At 36.9% G+C, this 19,449-nt stretch overlaps 1 protein-coding gene across 7 annotated transcripts in view; it reads left to right on the top strand.

Moving 5' to 3' along the window:
- Positions 1-11,306, top strand: part of MPDZ (multiple PDZ domain crumbs cell polarity complex component) — a 167,851-nt gene extending 156,545 nt beyond the window's left edge. For all 7 annotated transcript variants that reach the window (XM_060300935.1, XM_030877169.2, XM_030877168.2 and 4 more), the window contains 7 exons: positions 133-223; positions 1,088-1,131; positions 1,952-2,074; positions 3,309-3,413; positions 3,970-4,082; positions 4,892-5,015; positions 6,889-11,306. In XM_060300935.1, coding sequence (XP_060156918.1) covers positions 133-223; positions 1,088-1,131; positions 1,952-2,074; positions 3,309-3,413; positions 3,970-4,082; positions 4,892-5,015; positions 6,889-7,035 — 747 coding nt within the window. In that variant the 3' untranslated portion in view covers positions 7,036-11,306. The remainder of the gene's footprint in view (positions 1-132; positions 224-1,087; positions 1,132-1,951; positions 2,075-3,308; positions 3,414-3,969; positions 4,083-4,891; positions 5,016-6,888) is intronic.
- Positions 11,307-19,449: the final 8,143 nt, after the last annotated feature.

The raw sequence follows: 19,449 nt of genomic DNA, 5'->3' as shown, positions 1-19,449 counted from the left end.
CCTTCAAATTACCAAATGCCACTGTTGCTTAACAAGTATTTCTAAGTCCATTAAAAGAATTCTGAAATAAGTTGTATTTAGCGGGTATTATTACTGCCCAAACTTTCTAAAACAACTGTTATGTATTTGTAGATAAGTGAAGGGAGCCTGTCATCGTTCACTTTTCCACTTGCGGGGTCCAGTACATCTGAGTCACTGGAAAGCAGCTCAAAGAAGAATGCATGTAAGAGTGGATTGAAATTTTAAGTGGTTTGAATTTTGGCCATCAACCGTGATTTTTTTCCCCTGTTTTACTTTACCTCTGAAGCTCTCTTTCCTCTAAATCATCCCAAACCCTAGTATAGGTGCAAAAATTCAGAAGAGCATGAAGCAATGCCTATAGCGGCATTTCCCATTTGATGTTTTCCCTACGAGGTATACTAAACATTAGAATCAGGATCCTGCAATTTTTTTCTTGCGAAGCAGATTTTTGTATTTGATTTTTATTCCCTTTTTCTGTTTAATGTAACACCAGTATATCAGAAGATCCCATTAAGTGAAGCTTTCTTTCTCCATGAAGATTGCAAGAAATTTGCTTGATAAAATTAATATGATCCTCCTGTGTTTTAATTACATGAAATCATGAGGCAGAGGGTTTTTTGGCTTGGAGCATTGGTTGAAAGTTGTTCAAATTGAAGAAACTAACCGTATGGCAGTCTCTGTTTGCAATGTAACTAATATTCTAGAAATTTAGGCACTTAAGTCCATGGATTCTTTTTAATGCTTCCATGACTTTATTTCTCTCAGCTGTGCACATGTCTTTCTATCCAAAGCACATCCTGTCCTTAACTCATTCAAAGTGGATTCTGGAGTTGTGTAAGCAATGCTTGAAATAAGAAGGAAGAAACAGGATGGTGTGTGCATTTTTCCAGCTGGGAAGTCCCTCCGTAAGACAGATTTAATCATGTGTGCTAGTAACTTTGAAACCCCCTTTGCAAAAAAATTAGGGTACCTCACTTAGTCCCATCTAGCTGTAGACATCAACTGAAATTTAAACTAACATTAAAAATGTACTAATAACCATATTTTATCTTTTTCCTATTTACAGTGGCATCTGAAATACAGGGATTAAGAGCAGTTGAAATTAAAAAGGTAACTTGGGAGAGAGGAAACAATATAAACTCTGTTGACTCCAAAGGCATCTGCATATGTATTTTCCTGTTAGCTGCCTTACTATTTTATAGTACCATCTGATAAAATATGTATTATATGCAGTGGAAATAGCCCAATGCAGTCTTTGCTGAATTTCCTTGTTTGAAAAATCATTTTTGGTGTACTCTTTATTGCCACAAATGGTATCAACCCAGCCCCACGCAAAATAATGCCGGGTCTCTCTCACTTCTCATATTAGGATAAATTAGCCATTGCCTTCAACAGAGATTTCCCATTCTCCTGAAACAGATTCCTCTGATAGCCATGCACAACAGAGAAAATAAAAGCAGATATAAGTGCTGAGCACACTTGTAAACACTTCATACCATCGTCATTTCATTTAATAGTCACTGCCGCCCTTTGTGAGAGGCACGGTAATCTCCATTTTGTCCGTGAAGATCTAGGGATTCATTGAAAGCAGTGGACTTGTTCCAGATCCCAGCGTTTGTAAGTGTGGGTTTCTGGCTTTGAACACGGGTCTCTCTGATTCCTTTTCACTTCATCAGCTTCCTTGATTTTCCTCATTCCCTGTAGCATGATTTTCATTTAGTTTTGATTTCTTTTACCTCCTGAACAGATGCTTATTTTTCTAAATCACATTAAGGACCTGTATCAAATAAAGTAATACAATTTTCTTGGGCATCATTTTCCACCCTCACATCTAGAAGATCAAAGTTAACTATAGAATATTGTGCCAAAGAGACCAAAATCCAATTAAAAATATCAGTTTGACCAAAATACTCTGTCTGTCCAATGGCAGGGACCCACTGACTCATTGGGGATCAGCATTGCTGGAGGAGTGGGCAGCCCACTTGGTGATGTTCCTATATTTATTGCAATGATGCACCCGAATGGAGTTGCAGCTCAGACCCAGAAACTCAGAGTAAGTTTTACTGATAGCCCTGGTAGCCCTAGCAAATCTGTCGAAAGGTTTTATAAACCCTTTGACTCTGGCCAACTGTTGCAGGCAGTTTGAGATGTCTGTCAACTTTTAAATCCGCTTACCCAGCCACATCAGGGCTTGAGAGGAGAATTTGTTGTTGTATACAGATTTTCAAGTAAATGAAATGGGATGATTTATAGTTATTTCTTAATATTTTTTACTTGTTTGAAACCCTGTGGAAGAAGTTAAAATAAAACAGAAGGTATTCTCAGAAGGTATTGCCAGAATGAAGTGAAATTTTTTCTTTACGTGTTTTTTTTGGTTTAAATGCTGGTTTAACTTTATTAAATTGAAAATTGTCATTTATGTTGCATTTGTTTATCAGTTTTGCAAAAGTTTAGTGTAAACATGACTTACAATGTGAAACTATACAGAGCTTGATTCAAAACTGAGGGATTTTGCATATGTAGAGCACTATGATAGAATTTATGCTAACTGCCCAGTTCTGAAATAATGTGAATATTCCGTTAAAGTAACTCAATCTCTATAAAGTAAAATCTGTATGGCCTCATGCCTTAAAAATGGTCTCAAACCATAATCATTATTTAAATACTGTCTAAATCGGTAATGGTTCTATTTCCCTTTTGCTATGTAAATTTATGACTGGCACTTAAAAACAGATTGTAAGCGTAACACAGGGGTCAGAAAACTTTTCTGTAAAGGACGAGATGAATATTTTAGGCTTTGCAGGACATGCATGTGTGTCCCTGTTGCAACTATTCAACTCTGCCTTGTGAAAGCAGCCAAATAATCATGTCTGTCCTCCAACCAGATTTTATTAACCAAAATAAACAGTGGGCCAGTCTTGGCCTGTCAGCCGTAGTTTGCCAACCCTTGACTTAGAGTCACAGCTAATGTGTATAATAATAATATCCAGAGAGATTCTGGTTCCCAAAAGATAGCAGATATGGTATTCTTTTAATAGGAAGTAATGTTTTAACCAGGAGAAACAAAGAGAAGGCAAGCGTGATTCCCTGCCCATCGCACCAAAGATGATAGAACTCAGCCATTACTTGCAGCTTCTCTTTGTGGTCGCCGCTGCTTGGAATTGGACGTTTCCTTGGTTCTATTTCTATTGCTGATTAGTAGTATATATGTGGTGTGGAAGGTAGGGAAGGAAATCATCCCACTCTCCATGGCTGTTGTAGCAGATGGCTATTTCTCTCCCTCGCAGGTTGGGGATAGGATTGTCACTATCTGTGGCACATCCACTGAGGGGATGACTCACACCCAGGCAGTTAACTTTCTGAAAAATGCCTCTGGCTCCATTGAAATGCAGGTAAGATTTTTATCCCAACTCTTCTAATATGGGTAGCTTGAGGACACATGAGATTTAATGCTAAGCTATAAAATGATTAAATCTCCTATTATTGTATTTACTGTTTCCCTTGAACATAAATGATTACTTTGAGAATTCCAAGAAAGTACATAGGAAACACATTCTGTCACATTTTATCCTGATGCATTTATCATTTCATACTTTATATCTTAGGGGGAAAATTCATGGTCTTGGCAGGAAATGATTAATCGCTGAAATTTTAAGTGGTGTGATTGAGTGACTTACATTCTAAAGATCTTTAGAAAACAATTGCATGTGAAACCATGTTTGAAAAGCATCAAAGAACTTGGTAGAATTGAATTAGTAGCGTATTCTTAGTGTCAGTTGAAAGAGGCCTCTGGACCTTATGAAATTCCTGAATTTATGTTAACAGAAATGATTAAGTGTATGATAAAATACACATTTTATTCCCAGTGCTCTTTTTGAAGAAAAATTATGATGTCTTCCTAGCCACGTGAGCGTGTGTTTTTTCTCTTTATATTTCTCCTGTGTACAGGTGGTTGCTGGAGGAGATGTGAGTGTGGTCACAGGTCATCAGCAGGAGCCTGCCAGTTCTAGTCTTTCTTTCACTGGGCTGACGTCAAGCAGTATATTTCACGATGATTTAGGGTGAGCTCATATACTGTGGTTTGTATGTCCCTGTTACCCACGTAAAGGTGAAATGATGGAAGATGAGGTACAAAATATGAAAACCAAGTGTTTCTAAACTCTTTGATTATGGAATGGTAGGTAGATAGATAGACAAGCAGATATGCATGCATGCTACTACTCTTCCCACATTTTCATCTCTGAGTTTTTTGAGGGAACATTTTAGTCTTGGGGGTCAATCTATCCTTTTAAAAATTCCAACATTGCCTAATCATTTAATGAATCATACTTGTGATTAAAAAAAAAATTCACAGTTACCCAAAAATTGAGTACACGAGAATTAGAATATAGAGAGAGGAGCATGTTGGAATTTTTACATAATTTGATGCAGCTTTTATATTTCTTATCATCTATTTTTGTCTCTGAGCTTGGGAATACTGATGTTTATGACTTATTCCATCATAGTCTTTGGCAGTTTAGCCTCTCACTTTAAATAAACTGGAAAAGGAAGGAGCTGCTTTATACAATGAGAGCTTGCCATGAATATGTTAGGTTAAGGGTAGTATACATGAGTAAGAGAATAGGGTGTTAAGTAGTCTTTCATTAGGTTATGTAAATTTCAGATACATAGCACAGCACACACTGACAATTTAAGCATCCCCAAAATACCCGTGATGTACTCACTGTCGGTAACACAGAGAGTTATACTAGCTTTAGGTGGATGTCAGCTAACCCATAACTTACAGATTCATGGAGATACATATATATGCCATATATGTATATATTTTTTTAAAGTCTAAAGACTCTTTTTTTTCTCCCCTTTACTGTAGACCTCCTCAGTGTAAGTCTATTGCACTAGACCGAGGACCAGATGGCTTGGGCTTCAGTATAGTAGGAGGATATGGCAGCCCTCACGGAGATTTACCCATTTATGTTAAAACAGTGTTCGCGAAGGTAAGCTTGCAAATTTTAACCACCCTCTTCCCCCCTAAGCATTCATTAATGGTGGTCAGCAGCGGGCTTATAAGTTTATGGCTTGAGGTAACGCCCAATGATTAACAGTTGATTATTTTCTTTTGGAAATCCCTACCGGAATAGGTCGTTAGATATATTTGTCCAATTTGAGGTTTAGTTATGTTTAAAGGAAAATAGGCTCAAATTGAAGTTCCATGGGTACTCTCGACAATATACATAAAACTATTAATGAACGTTAGTTAGACAGTCAGGCCTGATTGTTTTCCTTTGGAAACAAGTTGTATGTGATTGAACGTCTTTTGCAAATCGGACATTTTAAATATGTGTATGCTAAAGAGACCTGACATTTTTTTTCTTTGCATTTTTTGTTGTGAAATATAAAACAGGCACAGAAAAGTACATAAAATACATAAGGAGAATAACTAGTTAGTAGGGCATTTATTTTGCAAGTTTCATTTCATTGAATGGAATAGAAAAATAACTACTAAAAATATTAAGGAGTATCCAGCAGCTCTATCACCTACCACAGATCAGCTGTTTGCATTCAAGGGATTCAATAAAGAAAAGAAAACTGTTGGTATATAGTTATAATCATATAGCATCCTCTTCTTTGGTAAGAATATTTAGAATACAAATAAAGTTATTAACAACATTGGTGAAGCTATTAAAATAACTTAAACCCATATAATTATTGTTAATTTTTTGTTAAGACAATTTTTAGGAATGACAAAATTTCCTGCAGGAGAAAATTCAGATTCTCAAAATTTTACAGCACGGAGGAAACAAAATTATGTTAAACCCATTAAAAGATTTGGTACAGGGGCTTTAGATTAGTATTATAGTCCTTTAAAGTGCTTACTTAGGGAGGTTTCATTCTATTATTTTGAAAAAAAATTATTTTTCACCAATTTAAAGTTCTGTATCTATAGCTATAGCTATCTCTCTAGCTATAGGCTTAATTTATGAGATTTTTTAAAGCCATTGGTATGTCCAAAAATACAAACAGCATTTGCCAGTAAATAGAAGAGTCATGCAGTCCTTTTTCTCAGCCTCGGAACAATTTATTTAAGGCATGCTAGTTAGAACATATTTTAAGAATTTCATCATTATGGAGTCCTCATTAACTTTTCCATATTTTTAATCTTATATTTAATTGCATAATTGCCTACTATACTTACGCCTAAGATGAGGTTCTTTTCCAAACAGCAGTGTCTGTGTTTAGTCTTAATCATTTAGGGCCCATAAGGAATATGAAGACTGTCCACCCTTGGGAAGTAAAGAATCAAGCAGCTTAAGCCACCTTTTGAAAGTCAAAGAAAGAATTAGAATTAGAGTTAGCACGACTTGTGCCTTATCCTGTCCTTGTCAGCATACATGTGGGCTTTTGTGCTTCTGCAAACCTTTGGGTTTGGTGGCCCTCATGCCCTTGTCCTATAAAACTGCTTTTGTCCTGTAAAACTGCTAATCCTTTGTTTTCTTTCTGTAGGTCTTCTTTATAGGATAAAAAATCTTGGATTCTATGAAATCATTCCTACTAAGCATATTCCCAAATATTCTTTATTAATTTGAGTTCCTACCAACTGCTGTGCTGAACAGCCAAAAAGCCATCCAACTAATCTATTGACTGCTAAATTCTCTCTCAAATTGGAATCTCAGGGCTGAAGCCATTTAGGAGAAAGGCTTCCTTTGTGTCTGTTCATCATTGCTTAATGGCTTTGGAGCACCTGTGGAGCGCTGAGAGCAATGTGTGTGTACATGCAGAGCAATTCACATTCTTGTTTGGATCTTTTTCTGTTGTGTAACTGCAAGGCAGCATTTTTTGAGAAGTAAACAAGCCGCTTTATAATTGCAGGGAGCAGCCTCTGAAGATGGGCGTCTAAAGAGGGGTGATCAGATCATTGCTGTCAACGGGCAGAGTCTAGAAGGGGTAACACATGAAGAAGCCGTTTCCATCCTTAAGCGGACAAAAGGCACCGTCACTTTGATGGTTCTCTCCTGAATTAGCTGCCAGAATTGAGCCAACTCAACTTCTCACTTAACATCCCATGCTACAAAGAGAGTGGAACTGGTCCTGTGCACTCCTCCTGGGCTGTGTTCATCCGGCTCTTCAAAACTGTAGGAAAAAAATCGCATGTAAATTTGTTTTTCTCATATGGAAATGATTTTCTTACAACCTAGCATCACTTTCCCTTTCTCTTTGCATTTTGTGATGGAAACTCAAAGAGAAGGGCTCTTTGCGTAGATAAATCCAGTCTTTCTTCCTGAAGATATATGACATTTTATAATCATGTGGGCAGAAATTAATATGGGCTCAACTGGTTAGTAGAGAAAGGAAAAAAAAAATCATTCGAAAGCTAACCAAGGGGAAATGGTCTCATGAAATTAAGGTGAAAATTGAAAATATAAATTAAAGAAGAAAATTTCAAGTTTTATAAAAATGCATTCCGTTAAACCACCTTCTCTCCTCACTTCTAACTAAAAAAGAAAAGAAAAAAGTTGTACTGAAAATGTTTAAAAATACTTTCAGTATTTAAAAATGTTGACTATTATTAAAACATTGCAACTCCCAGCTGTAATACGCACATATATAGTTTTCTCCTAAAACGGGCTGCAAGATTGGGTAAGTAACAACAGGAAGCAATGTTCCTAAGTTTGTAAAGAAACCACTTACTGCACATCTTGCTGTTCGTTTTCATTTTTGACCTATTATACAATATTTTCACATTTCTATAAGTGAAATGATGACGCTGCCCTGTATTGACTGCAGTTTCTCTAGAAAGCAGCCTTGCTAACCACGCAGGAGCATAGGAGGCTCTCTGAATTGTTAGTGATGGTTTTAAGGGATGCAACACTGAAACTGTGTCAGTGTGCTGTGCAGTTGGTTTTCAATTAGTATTAATCTTAATGACAGAGAAAAAGCAATGTGTTAGTAATTATTTTGGTTGTATGCCATTAGTAAATTGATAGAAAAATTAAGGGGATTAACATAAGTTCATTTCATTGCCTTATATTAACATCTTATAATACAATAGTTTAAGACTAAGGGAAACAGATGGAGCTGTTTATTGAGACAACTGGTGAGGAATTATCATGTGTTCATTCCCATTTTAGAGCGTGAAACTCCTACAGTAGAATATATAAAGTCACTTTAAATATTATCTATATTTGTAACAAAAGTAGTGTACAGATATTTTATTACAGCGCTTTTGTGTAAATGCGGAATTGAAGTGAATAAATAAGAAGTTTCATGGTGCACAAAAAAAAGCAGGCATTTTTATTTTGTTCTTTTTACTGGGGAAAAGCTTTATTATACTGTTCAAGATTTACAATTTAAAATTGGCTTTTATCATGTCTAACTGAACATATGGTGTCCATAGTTTTACAGTTAGAGAAACTCTGGACAACAACATTATGAAAAGCTCAAAGCTTTTTATGCCCAGAATTTTTACTAATGCTAAAAATGCACAGACTCCTCATGGAGCAGAGGAAGATAAACAGCATTAAAAAAAGAGAGGTGTTGTGCCTGTATGTGCTTTTCTGAAACGCTACGAGTGATGCAATATTATAAGTTGTTCTTTAGAGTAGTCAAGAGTTAAAGCATGTTCAGATAGAAGAAGTCATAATGAAAATTATTTGTAATAATGAACATGAAAAATCTGATTTGAACACTGAGCAAGGAATTGAGGAACCTTTGTTCTGCTAGTTCTTCCCCTAATTAGCTAATGAACATATGCATTCCCTCTGATTTATCTCATCTGTAAAATGATAGGTGATTTTATCTCAAAGCTTATATCAAGTTCTAAAATGTAAAAATTCTGTGATTCTTAGATACACGAAACGAATGACACAACTACACGTTGCATCAATTCGGAAGCTATTCTCCCCAACCAGCTATTGTAAACTGAGGTACTTGAGGTAACAAAACTCATTTTACTATCCCAGTGACACGTCTAACCTCTTACTCACCAATTAATGGCCCTCTGTCATGAAGGCATGTCAGGATCCTCTCATGGTTGGCTGCTGGAAGCTGAGCCACCCACTTTTATGTTTTAACCAGCAAAGATTTTATGGAGGCCACTCTGTGGCACACCCTAGGAAGGCCAGTTAACCAGCCATATTGAAGTTTGAGTAAATGTGTGAAGGCACTCCAGTGAGAGCACCCAGCTGGGTATCTGTACTAGCCTGTAGAGCATTGCCCCCAAGTTCATGTCTACTAAGAACCTCAGAATGCGACCTTATTTGGAAATAAGGTCTTTGTGGATGTAATCAGTTCGGTTAAAATGAGGTCATGCTGGATTACAGTGGACCCTAAATCCTTAAGAGAAGGCTATGTAGAGACACAGAGACAGAAGAAGAAGACTGTGTAAAGATGGGGACCAAACAAACAAAAAACAAAACAGAGTACCTGGAACCACCAGAAGCTGAAGAGATGAGGAAGGTTTTTTCTGTGGAGTCTTCAGAGATAACTTGTCCCTGCTGACCTCTTGATTTCAGATATCTGGCCTCCAAGACTGTGAGAATAAATTTCTGTTGTTGTAAACCACCTTGTTTGTGGAACTTTGCTACGGAAGCCCTAGGACACACCAGTATAGTATCTTGGATGTTTTTATATCCTTAGCTACTATCACTGTGCCTGGCAAATAGGAGAGGCTCTATACATTTTTGTTCAGCATGTAAATGATTGAATTATATATAGGTTGTGATTAATTTCATGGTCTTACCTTGTTTTAGTTAAGCTAGCTGCAGCCTTCATACTGAATGCAAAACAGGAAGCAGTGGGAATGCCACTTAAGAATGTAAAACGCTGGGGATAAGCTCCCCTCCTGAACTGCTACTAATTAACGAAGTCAAAGCATGTAGAAGTGAAGAAAGAGAGGGAAGGAATGAAGGAAGGAAGGAAAAGAAGATTGAGAGGGAAAGAATATCGATGCATCAACATTAGAGAGAGTGACAAAGGCTTATGCTTCCTATGTTATTCTTTCTTGGAAATGTAAGATTTCTCCGTGGAGAAGGAAGAAAGTGATCAAAGAGTTTGAAGACTTGAACGTTATAGTGTTAATTCCATGTGCAACTCAAGACCATGTACAACTCAAGATTGTGGCTTGCCCATAATATGTTCAGAATATTTGTTTTTGTGATTAAATTACATTGGTGAATATTGCATATTTCTGGTGTTCTTTGTGACCCCTCCAGAATGATGATGATGGTGATGATGATGATGTATTTGATTTCAGCACCTACTGATTTATAGCAGCAGATGTAGCAATGCGGTGTGGCAAGTCAGTAGAGCCCGTACGTCAGAACAGTGATGGAACTGGAAGCATAAAAGATTAAAATTCATGAAAGACAAGAAAAAGGAGCTTTTTATTTCCATTTTAAGAATCTTGATAAAGCTGATTTTGATAGATTCGAAGAAACAAAGTAAGCTCTTCCCTGCTCTGAGGTATACCATGCCAAGCTGTCTTAGACCTGGTCATCTAGCTTATTGTCTGAGAATGCCAGAGATTTAGTGCCTGTCTTCAGATCTCCATCACGGTGAGTGGAGAAGTTGAAAAGATGCCTGCAGGGAGACAAGAATCAGTATGCTTTCTTGGGTCTAGGTGTGGGAATGTCGAAACTGTCATCACCTGCTTTCAGCAGCCCTGCTGTGTTGTTTCATGTCAGTGACAAGTATTCTGGAATGCATTTGATTTGTGCAAAGATGTTCCTCAACTTTGTCTACGAGGAATTCATGTTTAACTTTGACCTTTCCTAAAGGGAGCTATTTGTAAGGTGGGATTGGCCTCTGTTACCTCAGGAGGAAAAACACATGTTGGTGACAAGAATATTTCTAAATGAAGAGCATGGAAACTAGGCAAAGCAAATATGGTTACTTTGATTTTTGACATTGCAGCTTCTTTTTTCCTTCAAAATACAGGTACTCCATTTTATGTAAATTAGAAAAAATTGTATAATTTGTCTAGGAATTTTATTTATCATTCAAGTACTGAAAGTTCAATTGTAGGTCCTTCCAAGGAATTCTGTCAAGACAGAGGCAAATCTGTGGTAATGATCTCAGAATTCTCTCGCTGAAAATGTTTCTTGAAGTTTCAGAAAGTACTGCCATCAAAGAAGAACTGCTTTCGGCAGCTTCTGAGAGGGAGCTGTAACTTATTCATTTAATACTGGACATTTTTCAGAAAGCCGTGTCATTCGCTGATTCTTTGTGATCCTTTCTCCCTCCTTCCCCCATTCTCCTCCTCACATGTGGATTTTCAGAAATAAACAATTATCCTTGGAAAACCTACTTTTCCTCTTCTTTTCTTATTGATGTATTAGAAGTTGTGATTTTTTTCACCTGAGTCTCCCTTGAACTATTTGGCATTCAAGGTTCTACTCTCTGAATTTCATTTACCTAAAGGTCCTTTATTCCATTCAGTAAAACTTACAGGTTTACCTTGCTTTGGAAAATTAACTGAGATAACTGTATTTAAAGCATTAATACCATGCACATGATAAGCTATCAAGAAATGGTAAGAGGTATTGTAGTATTATATCCTGGAAGACATAGAGTAATGGAAATTCAGTAGCTTTCTTTAAATAGACTTCCATTTTCATTTTTGTATTACCATGTCTTTTTCTTCTGAAGTTGGATGCAAATCAACTTATACCAAAATTTCAGTTGTTTTGCATACAGTCTTCATGCTGTTTCCCATATCCTCATATAACTCTACTATTAATTACTAAATATCTTTAGACTCCTGTTTAACTTAAATGTGCTTTAAAAAGGAGTTATATCTCACTACTTCAAGTGGAAAACCAATATAATTTGCCACAAATTTAGGGTAATTATGAGCAAAAGTGATGTTGTTGAATTCTATCAAAATACAGTTGCCTACCGAGGATCAGAACTTGAGGTCTGCTCTCTCTGTCAGAAAGGGAGAGTTGCAAATACTAGAATGGCGATAATGACGCAATAGAGACTCTCCTGGACTTAAAAGAACTGAAAGAAAATACCTTTTTCATGATATGATTTAGTATTTTCTAGTGCCTTATCAGTGAGCCCTATATTGTGATCTCACAATATACTCTCTCTTTGGAAGAAACTATTATACCAAAATCGGAAAGGTTTTGTTTGTAGACTCCTTTTTTAAAAAGTAAAAGCAAGCCAGTCAATTCCGGTTTTAAGAGTATTCTGAGCTAATGAGGTTATTTAAGATTTTGTTCATAAGACTTTCACTAAAATCAGAATTGGGTCATCACCTCTAATGCTTTAGTTTTGGCAATCTGAGTTTGAAATAAAGGACAAATGACATAAATTAATGGAGTAAAATTAATGTTGTGGTAATATTAAATAAAGCTAATGTCTCCTGCACCTGGAGGGTGATGCAGATGGCAGGCATACGTAATTATGCACCCTGCTGCCTTTTAAGTGTACTGATAAAAATCTCTCAACTGAGTATAAAATATGTTCATTCACTGGCTGCAGACACATTTGAGTAAGGCAACACAATACATAAGAAACATAGCCTAACATACTTATTTTTTGAGGTAAACATGCAATTCTGTAAGTGAAATGATTAACTATTTACCTGATTTTTAAAATAAGTCATTATTAGAGTCATGGTCTTTGTCCTTTCTGTGAATATTAAAATATGTGTCAGTCCCATTTAGGAAAAGATTTTTCTCAAGCCAGCAAGGGAGTATTTTAAGTTTACTTACTATGCATTAGTTAAGAAGAGAAATTTACTAATAGAATCCTAAATAAGTTGATTTGACTTCTTACTGTAGGTACAAATTAGATTGGCCAGTTATCACTCAGATATTTATCAACTTGTTCAATTCTTTAAGAAGTAGCTGCTCTGTAGCATTGACATATATACACTACCAAATGTAAAATAGCTAGTGGGAAACAGCCGCATAGCACGGGGAGATCAGCTCAGTGCTTTGTGACCACCTAGAGGGGTGGGATAGGGAGGGTGGGAGGGAGAGGCAAGAGGGAGGAGATATGGGGATATTTGTATACATACAGCTGATTCACTTTGTTGTAAAGCAGAAGCTAACAAAACATTGTAAAGCAATTACACACCAATAAAGATGTTAGAATGTTAACATGTGAAAAATCCTAAAAAAAAAAAAAAAAGTTACATGCACCCCAGTGTTCAAAAAAAAAAGGAGCTACTCTAGAAAAGATGTCAGTATAATAATTATGCATATAGATAATATATTTTACTACAGCTATTTCAGAGATGTCACTGAACTTTGTAAAACTTACTATGTATTTTCTTCATTTAAGGAATGTGAATTCTCATAACTTCATTTTGTTGCAGTTGGATACCTATGCAGTTAAAAGTACAACCAGCAACTTCCAGTTTTAGCTTCAGAATGATTTTTAAAATGCTTTTATGATATTTGTTATACACACCCATTATTTTTCTTATAATTAGGTATATATTTATAGCTTATATTTTAAAAATTAAAAGGACAAGTAAAATATTCTTTTTCAGGTACAGTTTTTATCAAAATAGGAGATCTGGTGCCAGGTGTTCATTTTATGATAGAGGATGCTGGCTCACTTTAAAGAAAAAAAATTTAAGGCTAGGAAGCATATGATTTTTTTCATCTTTTACTCTTTAATCTTAGGGTTAATAAATAAAGGAATTATACATTTTAAAATATACATTTATAATTTTTCTTGCCATTTGGATAACTAAAACTATGGGAATTAGGTTCAACCCATTCATCTGCATTTATTTGTAAATACCTGACTATTAGTTCTTCTATTCAGTAGTTGAGTTTTTTTTTTCCTAAAGCTTTTCCTTTCTGTACATTACAGGTATTCATGTAATGAAGTCATCAATGTCTCAATACCTACTTTGACTGCCTTGAATGAATGTAAGTCAGAGCTGATAAATGTCTTAACACTGAAGGAGCTCTAGATTTCTCTGAAATGCAGTGTGAAGAGCATGGGCCTCTGGGTCTCAAGGCCCTGGGTTCATATCCTGGCTTGGTCCCTGACTGAAAGGCAGCTGATCTCTCTGAGCCTCTGCCTCCTTAACTGTAAAAAAGGAATAATAGCATCTTCCTCACAGCTCTTTTAGTGTCAAAAGAGATGAAGTGTCTGCGTGTGGTGGCCCTTGGTAAATGATAGAAATATTGTTAATATTTCTAAAATCAATGTAACTTCAGGGCTGCAATGATATCTCTAGTGGAATCGTGAGGGTCATCTGGAGCAGAGTGTGCTGTCACTACTGTTAATTTATATCCCAACTTTAAACATAAACTTGGGAAGTGTCCTCTTAGTTTCTCATTCTAGAAACATCCTCATAATTTCTGCTAGAACGGAAAGCAAAATCAAAAATGATTCCAGGAAAACTGAGAATGGCATAGTCTCGTCGGTTGGTGAAGCAAATGTGTCACTCCTTAATATTTTAAATAAGGTATTTTGGGGATGGGAGTTATTTAAACCTAGTGAGAGGTTTTATCATCAATCTGAGCCCCGTTGCTTGCATAATAAGCCAAGTTTCTCGTTTTGAAAAGTAAATGGGAAGTTGTACAATATCCATCACTCTATAATCTCTCCTCCTCAGTCCTCTATGTTCAGTTAATTAGGATAAATAAATTTTATTTTCATCTTCCTTTTTAGGTACAGTCTCTTTTCAGAAGGGAGGGAATGAAGAAATGAGCTTGGTAGACTAAACAGTCTTCTAGAAGGAAGTTGGTGAGATCAGATTCTGTCAGATCCTCCTTTGTTCCACATTAGGTATTATTTCTCAAGTGATTGATACTAAATAAGTTGGGGAAATGTAAGGTGGAAATTGTATGCACTACTAGTAGTTAAATTTTTGTGTTTTTTTCCCCCTAAGGATTTAAGGAAAGGGAATTAGCTTTTAAAGAGGACTTCTCCCAACTGATAATCACATTTGACTATAAAATAAGCTTCAAGTTCTTTGAAGACCTGGCTCTGACAGTTCATACTGAAAGATTTAGGTGAGGGTTGAGTGAATGGAAGCTTCTATATGGGATCCTGCAGCACGCTTTTCTTTGGGTGCAGTGAAGGGTGATGTTTTTCTGTACTGGAGAGCAGATGACTAGTACATGTAAGCCTAATTTCTAGGTTTGGACATTGGCTGAAGTAAACTTATAAAGCATTCTCAATCCCCACTTGTTAATAAAATAGTTTATGGGTATTTATAACATAAATCATACGTTTCAATTACCTGAATATTGGAAGCCAGTGAAGAGTCAAGAATCACCTTAAACCTTTATAAAGCATTGAGACCCAAAGAATATATGTGTCTGTAACCACCTGTGCAGAAGTCATCATTTGCAGGTAGATGAGCTCCTGTGAAAGCTGGGATGGGAAGTCCTAGTGTGAAAAGCTTTGGTAAGTTTTCCTTTATGACCACGGATCATATATTTTTTTTTGATACTCGCGATGGTGTTCCTACTTAGAAAACTTATCTGTTTTTCAACTTTCAATTGAAAACAAGAAACAGTTATTAAAATACCTTAACTTTCTATATGGGGATTCTGAATACAAGAGAGAATAGAAATTTAATTACTAAAGAATTTGAATGGGACTGTGGAAAATGTTCCCTACTTGAAGGAAAAAAAAATGGGATTAGAGCCATAAATTCCTTTACTAAGGCCAGATACTTAGTTTTGCCAAATATATTTCTTAATGGAGATAATATCTTCCATCTAGGTTTTTTAAAGTTGAGATACGTAATGGATATGAAAGTTTTTAAAGTTTCAAATCATAGATCATTGTTATTGTATATTAGCTAAACCACACATTTATGGATTTTTTTGACTAAAAGTTCTCAAATTGATCAATACTGTCTAAATATACATTCTGTCATTTTCCTGTTACATAGTTCTAGAAATGAAATATCCCTACTCGTCCTACAATGCTTTATTAATGAATGACATATATACCACTCTTTTCCAAAAGTGTGAGGTGGTGTATGTTTTTTAGATTTTGTGTTACGTAATTTTTTAAAAATATTAACGATAAATCCATTAAAGAACAAACCCAACACTCATTCCCAAGCATGATCTTTCCACCCTTTTTATTATTACTGTGTCTTGGACATACCCATTTTATAGCAGATAGTTGTACCATATTGCTTTATTTTGTGTACCTTATGGGCTCTCTTATTCTACTGAAAATAATGTTAGCTCAGGAGTTTTGCTCAACAGTGTGGAGAGGGGTGAGGGAGAGAAAGAAGGAAGGGAGGAAGAAGGAAAAAAGTTAGTTTAGAGAAAGGGAGAAGATCATTAGCCCCAAGCCTATTCTGATAAGATTTCTACTATTGGATGTGAAAGTTGAATATGGACTTCTTCAGAGTCAATGGAAAACAAAAGGGCAGGGTTAATTATAATTATACTTCAGAGACAAAAAGCGGAATTTACAAAATCTCACATATTGCATATAAATACTGAGACCTTCGTAAGTGTTCAGTAACTGTGAATAAATGAATGATAGAATCATTTTGGGATAGACTTGGACAGATCAAGGTAAAAGAAACCAAAAATAATGCCAGTGGGGCCTATGCTAGTTTGCATTTTCTGTAACTTTTGTCTCTTCCTTCTTTTCAAACTTCCTTCTTTTCAAACTTTAACTTTGAGAAGAGGAGACTAAGAGAATGGTGGTAAGTCATGGATATTTTTCACTTTCTGAGGAGGTAGGAAAAGTGTACAAGGTCTCAAGGGGTTGAAGGGCGAAGGCAGCTGCTGTTTGTTTCTGCGGACATCCCCGAAACTTAGGGCCAGTGGGTGGTTTCCATGGGAACGCTTGGTATCTAGGTAGATGCTGGCAGAATGGTTTTAACCTTTCTGGAATGTAATTGAAGAAAGGTTACTTCTTCTTACTCAGTTGAAGTTACTCCCCAAGATAGTCTTTATTATAAAAAAGAAAATATGTATCTTATTTAATCAAACCCACTTTCCACAACATATCAAATTGAGTGCAGCGTCTACTGGACAAACAATAAATCTTCATAAATATTAGTACTAAGGCCTTGTTTATCTCCTTGACTTCTACCTTAGGTAATACTAATGATAATGAGAATAGTCCATTCCAATGGTACCACTTGATATCATGGAAAGAAAAGAATATTTCCTCCGCCCTTTAGTCTGGAGTCCTCTGAGAAGCATCATTACAGGTGGCATGATGGAGAAGTGAAGTAAAGCTCTAATCTAGATATTTCAGTTTCTCTAGTGTAGATTTGGCTTGAAGTATAATCACAATCAAGTATTAACAGAAAACTGAACATACAGAACTTTGGATTTTATTTTTGATAAATAAGAGTTGATAACCAGAGAACTTCTTGGTCCAGGAAATATTTTTTCACCTGTATTCTGCATGAACTCTTTAGAAAGTGAATGTTTCCTAGAAACAGATGATTGATTAGAGACTCAGTGACTGTAGGGACATCCTCTGTAGGATCTTCCCTAAGCTTTCCTTCTCCCTTCACCAAACAACCCTCCCCTTTCGTGAAAGTGTTTGTGTCCCATTGGAGCAGTTCCCTTGCAATACCGTCATTGTTTCTATCCTGGTGATTCGTTTCACTGTTGTTTACCACTGTAGAAAGATGATTTGTTGCCTCTCTTAGAGAAATAGATAAGAGCTAAATTCCTGGAAATGAAATGGTGTGTGGTCTTTGCCTTGGATTGGAAAAGTGGGAAGGGGCAGTGATGGCAAGCATTTCCTCAAGAAGTGTCATAATCTTAAAGACTCTGCTTAGTAAGAACTCATTGCTAAGGTCAGCTGAGAGCGAAAGGGCAATCTGACTGCAACCGTCAGGGGAAGACCCCACTTCCAGCCCGTTGTTTACTGCAAAGACTGAAGGACCACAGCTCATTCTCAGAATTGCTGTTTAACATTTCATCTAGAAGAAGTGCTTGCAACACCTTCTTGACAAATGAAGAAAACGAAGTTTGTTGGAGTTAAGTGATTGGACAGTTTCATAAAGCCTCATTGTCTTCACCGAAACCCTAGTCTTCCATAGTGAAATGTGCCATCCCAGGTGACTCAGCCTTCTCTGTCCTTAGCGTATTTGTCAACTTCTCAATGTCTCTTACTTTCTTGTGTGCCCTCTGCAAATTCCCAGTACATATTACATGGAAGACTTGAAATCTAAAGCTGATTTTCATTAACAACATGATCAGTGGGTGAACTATAATTTATATGTAACCCAAACATAAATGGGCTATATTCAAAGAAGCACAGACTGGCAACCAAAATATATAACTGAAAGGAGTCTAAGTATTTTATTTCATTTATGAAACCTTAGTTTTTTTTTTGCGGTACACAGGCCTCTCACTGTTGTGGCCTCTCCCATTGCGGAGCACAGGCTCCGGACGCGCAGGCTCAGCGGCCATGGCTCACGGGCCCAGCCGCTCCGCAGCATGTGGGATCTTCCCAGACCGGGACATGAACCCGTGTCCCCTGCATCGGCAGGCGGACTCTCAACCACTGCGCCACCAGGGAAGCCTGAAACCTTAGTTTTGATGCTCATTAAACCTTCTTAAAAACCTTTTGATTGATCTTTATCTTATCCTAATCTTTTACTCTCACAGAAGGGATTAAAAATTACATCCCCTCCCCTGCTCATTTCCCAAGTCCTTTCCTCGCACTCTGTGTTGCCCTGTTTCTTTCCTCCGTCTTCAGGCTGGAATGGCCCCTTGTGCCTGACAGGCACAGCAGGTTGACCAACAGGACTGCTGGCTAATCCAGAAACTCCATATACGCCTTGACTGTCATGGAGGGAAGCACAGAGTAGCCCATAGGAAATAGGTTTAATCTTTAACTCTGACCACTTTTTTTGGCAAAATCATCCCATTACCTGGTTTCAACATGCACATAAATGACAGCAAGCAAAAAAAAAAAAAAAAAGAAAAAAGGAAAAAAAGAAATCTGTCATCTGTCTGCTTGGGAGAATGTGTAGGGAAGGCGAGGTGGGCATATGTGATATAGAGTGATGCACAAACATGTAACAGGACTGTATCTGGAACTGTGAAAATATGCGTTTTCTATGCATTGCATAGCTCTCACTCCACCCCCTCTGCTCCCCACCTATCTTTCTCTCTTTCTCCTAAAAAAAGCCTTTCTTCCCTCCCCAGCCACAGTATAATATAGGCACACTCTCAAAGTAGCCGCTGGCCAAAATATTGGAGGAAAAAGTTTAGGTTCTTAATGCACAGTGTTTTCATTCTCCAAAACTATATCAAATATGGCTGGTGAGGGAGAAGGAGTGAGGAATAAAAGGAATGAAAGGGCTTAAAGTGGGAGGAGGAGAAAGAATCATCCAGTGTAAGGACCCAGAAGCTGAGGGGAAGGGCACTCAGTGCCCTGTTAACCTTGAGTGATGACCCCCAGTTGACAGTTGCTTGAATCCACCAGCAGTGCCTTGACTGTGTCCCCTTC

The sequence above is a fragment of the Globicephala melas genome, chromosome 6 (assembly GCF_963455315.2).
Source record: "Globicephala melas chromosome 6, mGloMel1.2, whole genome shotgun sequence".
Taxonomy (NCBI): Eukaryota; Metazoa; Chordata; class Mammalia; order Artiodactyla; family Delphinidae; genus Globicephala; species Globicephala melas.
This window is presented reverse-complemented; position numbering and strand designations above follow the sequence as displayed.